We start from the raw sequence: 12,809 nt of genomic DNA on the forward strand, positions 1-12,809 counted from the left end.
CCCCTCCATGTATTTTTAATACAATTATATTGTGTGTATATATGAAAAATGAATGGAAAAAATGGTGTTACAATTAGTACTATTATGGGGGCGTGGTCTGGGGCGGAGCTTGGGTGGAGATGGGCACGACTTAGCCCAGTGTTCTTCAACTGCCAGTCCGTGGACCGGTGCCGATTCACAAAATAATTATTTTATTTCCGCCGGTCCATAGGTGTCAAAAGGTTGAAGAACATTGCTCTAGTGCATGGTTTGGGACCTTTTTTTTTTTTTGCCATAGCCATTTAAACTCTCATCACTCTGTGTTTTGCCTTTGTAAGTGCCATAGTGATTGCCATTCAGCTAAGGGCCCCTTTTACAAAGTCGTGATAGCGATTCCTGCATGGTAAATGAGACGCAGCCCATTCAATTTGCATGGGCTGCGTCGCAATTGCCTCGCTGGGGTTCGTTGCTGCGGCTTTGTAAAAGAGGCACTATGCAAGGCAACACTGCATGTGAAAATATGAAATGAAACAAAATTCATATAATCACAAAAGCTGACCTTTTCCAATCAAATGACATATGAATTAAGAGAGGAAAATGTCAGGTTTCAGAGGACGGTTGGACGTTTTGAACTTTGGACAAAGTGACAGGTATCTTTGCCTCCCCTGGAGCTGGGGCCTTCATCACGGGTTGTGTATGGGCTTTCAGGTCTGCTATTCTCTCTTGAAATCTCTGTTGAAGGTACTTTTCCTCTTTGGAGTAGCTCTTAGCAAAAGCAGACATCAACAGGCATGCTGCCATTGTGGTCCCTCCAATGCAAAACAGGATCGCCCCTGCCAGCTTACAGATGTCAAGAGCACCATTCAGATAGACTGCATGACTATCCACAAACACAAAATCTTCTTCCCCAAATGCCTCGATTTTTGATGGTACAATAAAACCAACTGCCAGCACTGTCAACCCTATCAGCATGAATACAATTCCGGATATGAGTCCAACCTACAAAAGAAATATGTTTACAGATTAACAGGCTTGGTTTATTTTTGGTGTTCAAAAAGACAGTGTTCCCTTTCTTTTGCAGATACTGAAAGAAAATGGAATACATCAGAGCAATAAAAATAATTTCAGACTACTTCAGTTTCCATGATAAGATGGATTTATAATTAGCTGGTAGGGGACATGTAGGTAGGGTGGGGGGAGGCTGTCCAAACTCCACATTTCATGAACAATGTTCTTAATCCTTCATTTCAAACAGTCTCTAGCCACTTTTGGGAAAATATGTAGTCTCTCAATGTATAGAAAAGATTACAGAAACTTCTCAAATACTTTGCTTCATATTAGTCCATTGCCACATAGCCAATAATTGCTTAAATCCACAGCAGTCCTGCACCTCCAATCCCAACAGACATACCCTGTTTTGCTCTCGTATGGATTTTCCCTGAAGGCGTGCTATGCAAAACAAGTTACGCCTGTTGGGATTGGAGGTGCAGGACTGCTGTGGATTTAATACATGGAGTATATCTAGTCTGGGCTTCTAGGATGTTTTTTGTGTTTGTGAATAACATCCCGCCTAATATAAATTTTTGACCTTTGCAGCTTCTTTTCTAAGTATCTTTTTTTTATCATTCACCTCATGTTTTCATAGTCTCTTTTTTTTAAAAGTTAAAAGTTGTACTGGATTTCCTGTGTGAACTTATTCCAGGGATTATACGACTATCAAATCTGATCATGTTATTATCTCTGTTATCAAGTGGCCCCAGCACCAATACCTCCCATACCAATTCATGTGCTCCACTAAGAACTAGGTCTAGAATTGCTTCTCCTCTTGTCAACAAATATGGTTTTAATAGGATTGAATCAGCATGGGTTCAGCCAAGGAAGGTTTTTCCTCACAAATTTGCTTCATTTCTTTGAAGCTGTGAATAAACATATGGATAAAAGCAGTGGTGTACCAAGGACAGGGCGGGGGGTATGGACCGCCCTGTGTGCCAGCCCTAGGGTGGTGCATAACCGGCCAGGTCCGGAACCTCCTACGCTGCTCTAAACAGCACCTGCACCTCAGCCCGGCTGCCGTACATATTCTGAAACAGAGTCGGCAGCCACGCTGAAGTGCAGGAAGGTCCCGCGATGACTGCTTCTGCTGCCTCTGCTCTGGAAGACGTCAGTGACGTTGGAGGGGGTGGTCCGGCAGCCACAGTCATTGCAGGACCCTGCTGCAACTCCCTGTGGCTGCTGGCCCACCCTCTCTGACGTCACTGACATCTTTCGGACCAGAAGCAGCAGAAGCAGTCATCGCGGGACCTTGCTGGTTTGGAGGGGGAGAGGAGCATAGAAGGGTGGTGGAGGGAGAGAAAGGGGGTCAGGGTGGTATGGAAGGATGGTGGATGGAGAGAAAGAGGGCAGATGCTGATGGAATTGGTATGCAGGGAAAGGAGAGAGATACATAAGGGGAAAGGATACTGGTTGGAAGGAAAGAAAGGGGGCAGATGCTGATGGAAGTGGGGGAAGGGAGAGGAGAGAGTGAAATGCCAGACCATGGAGGTGTGGGAGAGGGAAGGGAAGAAGTGGAGAGGAGATAGATACCAGACCATTGGAGGAGGGAAGGGAAAAAGATGGATGCCAGACCAATGGGAGTGAAGGGAGAGATGGAAAGGGGAGACATAAAGTTTCTGGAAGGGGAATAGAAGGAGAGAAGATGCCATATAGATGGGGCAGAGCGAGGGTAGACAGTGGATGAAAGGAATAGAGTAATAAGAAGATGAGGAAAGCAGAAACCAGAGAAGACAAGGTGGAAAAAAATTATATTTATTTTTTTGCTTTAGGGAAGATGCATCGTTGTTTCTGTGGTGTTGAAGAAATCAGCTTCTTGGTGGGTCAATTTAACTTTTGTCTACGTATTCTAGTTTATCCCTCCTTTTACAAAACTGTAGAGCGTTTTTTAGCGTCGGCTGTGATGGTAACAGCTCTGATGCTCAGAATTCTATGAGAGTCGTAGCTGTTACCACCATTGCTAAAAACCACACTAGAGTTTTGTAAAAGGGGGAGGAGTTAATTTGTGATTACATATTCCTTACTAGGCGAAGGTGTTTTCTGTGTTCTGTGTGTTCGAAAGACAAGGTTTTCTGTTAGGATTGACTGTGCAGGATTGATTTGTACTAGTCTGGCTTGTTTAGTTTTACAATGGGTGTATTGATGTTGTACTGCTCACTGCGGTATGTATGATGCTGTATTTTCCTAGGTACACTCTTGTGTGACGGGTGGATTGTTACTAAAAATCATGTTTTTCATACAGATGGTGGGGGGGTTGTGTGTCAAAAAATGATGGGCCCCGGGTGTCACATAGACTAGGTACGCCACTGAATAAAGATGAACCAGTTGATGTAGTGTAACTAAATTTTCAGAAAGCTTTTGACAAAGTTTCTTATGAGAGACTCTTGGGAAAATTAAAGTCATGGGATATGAGACAATGTTCTGTTGTAGATTAGGAATTGGTTACAGAACAGAAAACAGAGAGTAGGGTTAAAAGGCCATTTTTCTCAATGGAGGAGGGTAAATGGTTGAGTGCCGCAGGGTTTTGTACTGGGACTGGTGCTAATTAACATGTTATTATTGTAAATTATTTTCTGTATTCAGAACATGTTATGAATGTAAACCATTTTGATGGTCATCCCTTGGAAACTTGGAAATTGAAACAAGAAGTTAGTGATTAAATTTGCAGATGACACTATAACTATTCAAAGTTGTCAAAACACATGAGGATGGTGAAAAATTGAAGGAAGGTCTTAGGAAATTGGAAGACTGGGCATCCAAATGGCAGATGAAATTTAATGTGGACAAATCCAAAGTGATGCACATCAGGAAGAATAATCCAAATCATACATAGTTACCAGATGCTAGGGCCCACCTTTAGGGTCAGCACTCAAGATATAGAACTGGGTATCATTGCAGACACTAAGCTGAAATCTTCTGCCCAGTGTGGCTGTGGCTAAAAAATAAAAAAGCAAACAGGATGCTAGGAATTATTAGGAAAGGGATGGTAAATAAGACTGAGAATATTATATTGCTCCTGTTTCACTCCATGGTGTGATATTGCTTGAGTATTGTACACAGTTCTGGCCACCGTATCTAAAAAAAAGATATAGCGGAATTAGAAAAGGTTCAAAGAAGATGGAACTCCTCATATAAGGAAAGACTAAAGATGTTGGGGTTCTTTAGCTTGGAAATGAAACAGCTGAGGGGGAGACATGATTGAGGTTTATAAAATTCTGAGCGGTGTAGAACAGTTAAGAGCGAATCAATTGTTCACCCTTTCAAAAAGTACAAAAACCAGGGGGCATTATTACATGGAAATACCTTTAAAATAAATAGAAGGAAATATTTTTTTACTCAAAGAATAGTGAAGCCCTGGAACTCTTCGCCAGAGGATGTGGTTACAGCAGTTAGCGTAGCTGAGTTTATGAAAGGTTTTGACAAGTTCCTGGAGGAAAAGTCTGCTATTGAGACAGAAATGGGGTGAGCCACTGCTTGACCTGGGATTGGTCGCATGGAATGTTGCTACTATTTGGGTTTCTGCCAGGTACTTGTGACCTGGATTGGCCACTGTTGGTAACAGTAAATGGGCTAGATGGACCATTGTTCTGACCCAGTACCAGGGCAGGATTAATTTGAGGGCTCCTAGGCACACAAGTTCACTGGGCCCCCTGCCCCACCCTACCCCACCATGCGCCCAGGTGGAAACAGGAAGCTGCGTCAGAGGGAAGCTTTGGGCAAGCAGCACCGCTTGCAAAATTACAGTTCCCGTTGCCTTTCTTACCCGCATTGCTTGCTTGTCTTACTTTCCGTCATTGGGGGGGGGGGGAGGTCCACATTGCCGATTAATGCTGGAGGGGCCCATCGCCGTTTGGAAAAAACGATGTTGATGCCCTCCTTCATCGGGCCCCCCCCTGACCATTTCGGGCCCTAGGCATGTGCCTACTGGGCCTATTGGTTAATCCTGCCCTGCCCAGTACGGCTGTATTTATGTTCTTATACAGTGCACCTATCTTTTATAGAATCATGCTTAGTGCCACGCTAGTCAGCACCGATTTTTTTAGGGGCCATATATGGAATTGAGGCCATACTGTGTAACTGCATCGACAGTTCTTATTGGGAGAGGAGGGTATTAGGGAGATTGATAAAAGTTGTGTTCCAGTACAAAGATGATGATTTTTACCCGTCATTGAAATATTGTTAAACTTCCTTTGAAACATTTGGAGAGATATATGCATTAGAGCACAATGTTCAAGTATCATACTAGGTTGTGATCTGAGGATGTTTTAGTGGGTATTAACAATATACTGTATGGAGAAAAACGGAATCTGGCTTGTTGATTCTCTGTGGGTTTTTTGCCAGGGACTAATGACCTGGATAGGCTACCGTGAGGATGGGCCACCGGGCTAGATGGACCATTGGTTTGACCTGTGGTGTAGTAAGGCGGGCAGGGGCAGTCCCCCCGGCACCATCTTGGTGAGGGCGCATGTACCCATTCTCTACCCTCCCCACTCCTTCTCTGCACCCCTCACTGCCGCACGCCGCTTCCCTTCCCCCATATCTCTGTAACGTTCCTGGCACGAGCAGCAACTCCCAACCAACTGTCACGCCAGTGTCGGCTCTTCCTCTGATGTCAGTCACTTCCTGGACCTGTGCCTAGGAAGTAACGTCAGAGGAAGAGCCGATGCTGGCTCAACAGCAGCTTAGGGGTTGCGGCTCACACCAGGAATGTTACAGAGGTACGGGGGAAGGGAAGCAGCATGCACATGCAGCAGGGGGGGAGGGGAGGAGCGTGTGAAGGTGGGGATGGAGGAGAGGGTGGGGGAGGGGCACCATCACCCCGGGCACCTCTCACCCTTGCTAAGCCACTGGGTCTGACCCAGTAAGGCTATTCCTATGTTCACTACTCTCTGTAATGACCATTTAAAATTTTTTTTAAATCAGCAAAATGACAAAATCCTGTTCAAGAGGAGCCATACAAAATCAATAATGGCTGCTATATTAATAATTTACAAAGTTATCTGGGATATGCAAGCATTCACAGTGAGCTTCCATTTAGACAGAACTGGCATGAATGTTATATACTATAACTTAGTATTATGCTGTAAACTTTTTATGTGCTGTTTTGTGAGATATCAAAATGGCAAAGCAAGTACTTACAGAATCTCCTTGTGGAACTGAGAAATGCCCTAATCCATTGTTAATAGTGCTTTGGAGTATGTCATTATTGAAGAAAGATGATCTGATATTGAGCAAGACTGCATGACTTAATGAATTAATATTAACTGCTAATTTACCAATTTAAATATGTCAATTAAAGTGATCCACATTGAAAGAATAAGAAATTAGTATTATCTGCCAACTATTAGTGAAGGTGTAGCCTAGTGCAGTGTTTCTCAACCTGCGGTACTCGTACCCTAGGGGGTAGGCGGACCGCCTATTGGGGGGCTACACGTGCTGGCAGCCAATTCCTCCCTGCCACCCACTGCTGCTTGCCGCCCGCCAGCTCCATTTAATTATTCCCCGCCACTGCCGCAACTTGGCTGGCCCGGACCTTCTCTCCGACGTCAGAACTGATGTCAGGAGGAAGGCTTGTGTGGCAACGGCGTGCAATCATTGCACACGCCTGGCCCTTCCCTTCCCAGAGTTGTGGCGGGGGATAATTAAATGGAGCTGGCAGGTGGTGGAGACAGCAGTGGACTGGGGGGGAGGAGGAATCGGCGGTAGGTTGGCTTGGGAGCAGGCAGGAAGGTGGTGGGGTGGGTCAAAGGCTGAAAGGCAGTGAGAGGGAGGGGGCATGAACTCGGGACACAGAAGGAAGGGAGGGGGCATTAATAGGACAGAAGGAAGGGAGGGGCATTAATAGTAAACAGAGTGTATGAAACCCTGCCACTTCCCCTGTTTGACACTGCTGCTCGGACTAAGAATAAACCTCAGGAAAACTCGGCACTCCCCCTCCTGGCTAAATTGTCTCACAACCACAGCAGCACTGAGAAAGAGTTTCTCCCAGGCAGGGGGAGGGGAAAAAAGTAGAAAACCAGGAAGTGACTCAGGGGAACTTAAAAGACAGAGTCAGACCCAGGAAGAGGGGTATGTACTAGATGGAACCTAGGAGTTGGAGAAGCTGGTTGAAGGGCCTGGCACTGACAGAGTTTGTAGGAGGTAAAACTCTATTGCATTTAACAACCCTGCCTTTGTTCTAGTGCCTGCTAAAACCTGGGACATAATGCTGCTTAACTGTTCCCTGCACCTGGAATAAAGACTGTTGGGGTGTGGCACGCCTTATGGAGAAGGGGACTTGTGTTTGAGAAAGACTGGGGAAAAGCTTAACTGTTTTATTTGAAGAACACAAACTTATAGGAGCCTGTGAAGAAACAAGCTCTGCACAACTGTTGAATAAAATAGTTTTTTTTCTTGAATGCAGCCCTTCTCCTGAGCAAGCAGCCCCACTCTATCACAAACAGTAAATGCGGCCATTTTACACAAGGGAGAGAGAAAGGGAGGAAGGAAGGGGGCACTAACTTGGGACATAGTGCCCCCTTCCTCCATCCTTTCTAACTTAGGACAAGGGAGGGAGGGAGGGAATAGAAAGGGACAATTGTTGGGCCTGAGTGTGTGAGTGAGAGGGAAAGAGATGGTGCACATGGGGAAAGGAAGAGGAAAATTGGGCATAGAGAGGAGTGAGGTGGCGATGCATGGGAAAAAGGATGAGAGGGAGAAATGTTGGATATGGTGGTGAAGAGGGAACAGAGGGATATATTGAAGGGGATGCAAGGGCGAGGAATGTTGGGTATAGTGATGGAGGGAAAGATGTGGCATGGTATTGGAAAGGGGTAATAGAAGGAGAAATTGGCATGAGGCTAGTGGGCAGTGGTGAAAAATGCTGCATATGATCTGGGGGATGAGAGAGGAAGAAAAGTTGGACTCCTGGAGGGACAGAAAGAGATGTTGGTTGGGAAATGGAATGAGATCCAGAAGAGAGGAAGGTGCAGGAGGCAGAAAGAAATATTGGATGCACAGTCAGAAGGAAGTGCAACCAGAGGCTCATGAAATCACCAGACAACAAAGGTAGGGAAAATGATTTTATTTTCAATTTAGTGATCAAAATGTGTCAGTTTTGAGAATTTATATCTGCTTGCTATATTTTGCACTATATTTGTCTATTTTTCTATAGTTGTTACTGAGGTGACATTGCATATTTTAAAGTCATCTGCCTTGACAGCTTTATAAAAAACCCGAATATAAATGATAATTAACATTTTCTCTGTGTACAGTGTGCTTTGTTTTTTTAATTTTATGGTTACCATTATGTATTAATAAGATTATATTGTGTGTATATGAAAAATGGATAGAAGAAATTGCATTACAATTAGTATTATTATTATTATGAGGTGGAGTCAGGGGCGGAGTTTGGGTGGGTCTAGGGTGGAGTTTATTAATAATAATAATAATAACAGTTTACATACCGCGGGACCGTGAAGTTCTATGCGGTTTACAAAGATTAAAAGATGGTACAAATTGATTGAACTTAACAGGGTGGAAGCTAGTGATTAACAGCTCAAGGGATCAGTTATTGAGGAGAAAGAGTTGTATGGTTCAGCTGCCTAGATACTTCAGGAACAGATATGTTTTTTAGGCGTTTCCTGAATTCCCCATAAGTATTAGGCGTAAGCAATTGTTCTAGATCTTTACCCCATAATAATGCCTGATGTGAAAAAAGGTGTTGATGGTGTCTTTTGAGCTTACATCCTCTAACTGGGGGGGAAACGAAGTGCAAATGTGAGCTTCTCTTATGTCTGTTGGCTGAGAAGGAGAAAAGGTCAGTTATGTATTTAGGGGCTAGACCGTATAGTACTTTAAAGCAGAAACAAGTGAACTTAAACTTTACGCATGCTTCCATCGGTAGCCAATGCAGTTGTCGGTAGAAAGGTGTCACATGATCAAACTTCTTCAGCCCGAAAATCAGTTTGACTGCTGCATTTTGCACTAATTGTAATCGTTGCATATTTTTTTGGGAAATTGCTAAATAGGCGATGTTACAGTAATCAAGTTGACTCAGTACAAGGGATTGTACCAGGATTCTAAATGCTGACATATCAAAATATGCTCGAATGGATCGAAGTTTCCAGAGAGTGAAAAAACCCTTTCTGATTAAGGAGTCTACCTGGTCCTTCATGGTTAAGCACTGGTCTAGTGTTACACCCAATACCTTCATAGTAGACTGAATAGGATAACTAAGTTTATTGATGCATAGTGGTGTTTTGGTGTCAAGCGGGTGTGGCGAAGCTACAAAAAATTTTGTTTTTTCTGAATTAAGTTTCAGTTTGAATTCAGTCATCCATTGCTCCATCAAATTTAGTGCTTCTGATGCCTTGGGAGTAACTTCCGAGAGAGAGTTAGTAAATGGAATGATGATCGTAAAGTCATCTGCGTAACTAAATAATTTTATCCCCAGCTGGGTCAATTGCGCAACTAGTGAGGACATGTAGACATTGAAAAGCAATGGGGATAGTAGTGACCCTTGCAGTACGCCAGATGGATTGTTCCAGGTATCGGAGAGATCGTAATTGAAACGTATTTGATAGGTATGGGACATAAGGAAGCCTCGAAACCAGTCCAACACCTCTTCCCTAAATTGCATCTAGGCATTGTAGCATTTTCCCATGGTCAACTAGGTCAAAGGCAGAGCTCATATCAAATTGCATGATCAGGGCATTAAGGCCCTTCCTGAACAAGAGACACAGTTTATTAAGATAGCCGCAATTACTGTCTCAGTACTGAACAAAGGTCTAAAACCAGATTGAGTTTCATGCAAGAGAGAGAACTGATTAAGATATTCCATCAGTTGAGTATGTACCAATCCTTCCATGATTTTTACAATAAATGGAATTGATGCTACTGGTCTATAGTTGGTTACCAGTGCTGATGATTCTTTACTATTTTTTGGAATTGGGGTTATTATTATGTGACCATTATTAGTGAGAAACTTTCCAACTGAGTACCTCCACCCAGTTTGGGTGGGGGGTACTCAGTTGGTATTTGTTAGGCTTAGGGGGGTACTTGGCTCAAAAAGGTTGAGAAACACTGGCCTAGTGGCAAGAACTGCTGCCTCATTGTTCTGAGGTTGTGAGTTTGATCCCAGTCTGCTCCTTGTGACTCTGGGCAAGTCACTTAATACTCGATTGCCCCAAGTACCACAGTTAGATTGTCAGCCTGCTGGGACAGATAGGGAAAATACGCAAAAGTACCTGATTACTATATAGTGTGTTGTAAACTTCCTTGGGTGAATCTCTTCATGAAAAAGGTGGCTAATAAATCCCCATAAAGAAAACATGAGTACATTTTGGATAGAAAGTCTCCATATTTTCATTAATTACTGTTAGAGGTGCCACTAATATACAATCTCTAATAATGAGCTACCTATACCCTACCCCCATCTACTTGAGTAGGAATGAGGCAGTATTTATGGGAAGTACACTGGAACTTACATCATCAGTGTTCACACAACAGTTTCTGATATCTTTGCAAACATTATGGGGTTTTTACTAAAAAGCATTAAGAAATCAGCTTAGCATATTTTAATATTAGACTCTCCCATGCACTAAGCCCATTTTTAATGCGGTCCCCAAATAGGGGCTTTTTTCCTTTTTTGCAGGTCCCATACTTATTTTAGCATGAGCATGTGAGACCTGCAAAAATATTAATGTGGAAGCAAGTGCTAAGTTCTCCTGCCTTAAGTCTACATTATCCAGCTAACATACACTAGCTAGATGACACTTCCATACTCAGTTTCCCTCCTATAACTCACTCCTGAAAAAAATGAAAAAATAAAGAACACATGATTAGACAGGCAAAGTACCGCAAAACACTTTAATGCATTTTGCGGTACACCTTTTTTCCTGTGTTAAGGGTGTGTTAGTGTTTAATGGGATTTAGTAAAAGGGCCCCTAAATTTCCTATCACATATGGTAAGTAAAATTATCTTTTGCTGCTTTTTAGGAAGAATAATTAGTAAGCATTTTGGGGGGTGGCAAGTCAAATGCGTGCAGACATTTGCGCACAATCGCGTGCAGGACAAATGCGTGCAACACAAATGCGCACACCTGTCTGGTGCGCAATTGACTTACGTGCTTTTGTCTTGCACGATGTAGACCTGCGTACCTTTGTCCGCGTGCGCAATTGTCTTGTGTGTTCTACAACTGCGCGTAATTGTCTTGCGCTCAAATGTCCTGCGCACACATGTTTGCGTGCATTTGTCTATGAACCTTTGGGGGTAAATTCTATAAATGGAGCCTAAAAAATTGGCACAGAAAAAATTGCTATTCTATGAGCCATACTAAGTTAGGCATGGTTTATAGAATATAGCTTATGCCTGGGAATCATGCCTAACTTTAGATGGAACTTCGTTAGAAAAACATACAGGGACTCATATGTGAATACTAGTCAGTAAATTGAATGAAATAATAAATAGGAGACTGACTATGTAGATACTATGTACCAGTGGGAAGAGAGCAAATGACTCCTAAAAACGCTCAGAGAAGTGAAACTCTGAAGGGGAGGTGGATACCTTCCCTTGGGGCAAGAGTTTACCGTCCAGTCATTGCATTTTACTTTACAGAACTTCACTTTCTAGCCACTGGTAAAATTGTGAACAGTTTAAATAATTTATAAATTGACAAAAAATTGTTCAAAAAATTATACAAAAAGACTCTTGCTCATTGGAAACTATACACTTATCTGTGCAAGCTTTTTAAAGTTTTGTGGTTGTACAGGCTCTTAGGGGTCTCAACGCGGCCCCGTTTCGAATATTCTGCTTCAGGAGACCCGATGCTACACACTGTGACACCTCTGTTGTAACCACATTATTCCAAGAGATGATCTAAAATTACAAAAAATTTTATCATAAATACCACACACACTACTAAAATTTCAAATGTAATGCGGTGTGGGGAAATTTTACTGCCTCTAGGCAAAAATAGGAGAAGAAAGAAAGCACAATACACATACCGTTTTTTAACTTCAAAACCTCCAAACGACGGAGATCACTGCTCAACCCACCAATTTATACTACAGTGGGGAGGAGGGGTGACCTCCGACGGAACGTGATGACGTCATCACGTCAACAAGGTTATGAATGTAAGTGCATGTGAATCACTGTCAATACAAATAAAGGCTATTGAGAAAGTCTGTTGAAAAAACCTGTTGAGAAAACCTTTACTGTTGCTGAAAAATCGATACATATGTTGCAAAAGTGAATGAGTTAACAAGTACTGAAAAAAATATAGTCACAGAAAAGCTACCCACTCAATCTCATTATTCAGTCCATTAGGGTGAAGGGTGTTCAACTCAAAAATCCACCTTTGTTCCTTACGCCACAGAAGTTTAGGTATGTCACCCCCTCTAGATGTATTCACTGTGTCTAACACAGAAAATTTTAGATCCGCAATCTCATGTTGATGTTGAATCCAATGCTGCACCAGAGGCGCTTCAAGCGTGGCCGAATTGATCCTACTAATGTGCTCAACTATCCTGGTTTTGATGCTTCGGATTGTACAACCCACATATTTCAGCCCCACACCGCATTACATTTGAAATTTTAGTAGTGTGTGTGGTATTTATGATAAAATTTTTTGTAATTTTAGATCATCTCTTGGAATAATGTGGTTACAACAGAGGTGTCACAGTGTGTAGCATCGGGTCTCCTGAAGCAGAATATTCGAAACGGGGCCGCGTTGAGACCCCTAAGAGCCTGTACAACCACAAAACTTTAAAAAGCTTGCACAGATAAGTGTATAGTTTCC

The 12,809-nt window shown here is 42.8% G+C and overlaps 1 protein-coding gene across 1 annotated transcript in view; it reads right to left on the reverse strand.

The window, feature by feature from the left end:
* Window positions 1–221: 221 nt before the first annotated feature.
* Window positions 222–12,809, reverse strand: part of NRSN1 (neurensin 1) — a 29,041-nt gene continuing 16,453 nt past the window's right edge. The window contains exon 4 of the mRNA XM_033934826.1: window positions 222–978. Within this exon, the coding sequence (XP_033790717.1) occupies window positions 580–978 (399 nt within the window). The 3' untranslated portion in view covers window positions 222–579. The remainder of the gene's footprint in view (window positions 979–12,809) is intronic.

The sequence above is a fragment of the Geotrypetes seraphini genome, chromosome 2 (assembly GCF_902459505.1).
Source record: "Geotrypetes seraphini chromosome 2, aGeoSer1.1, whole genome shotgun sequence".
NCBI lineage: Eukaryota > Metazoa > Chordata > Amphibia > Gymnophiona > Dermophiidae > Geotrypetes > Geotrypetes seraphini.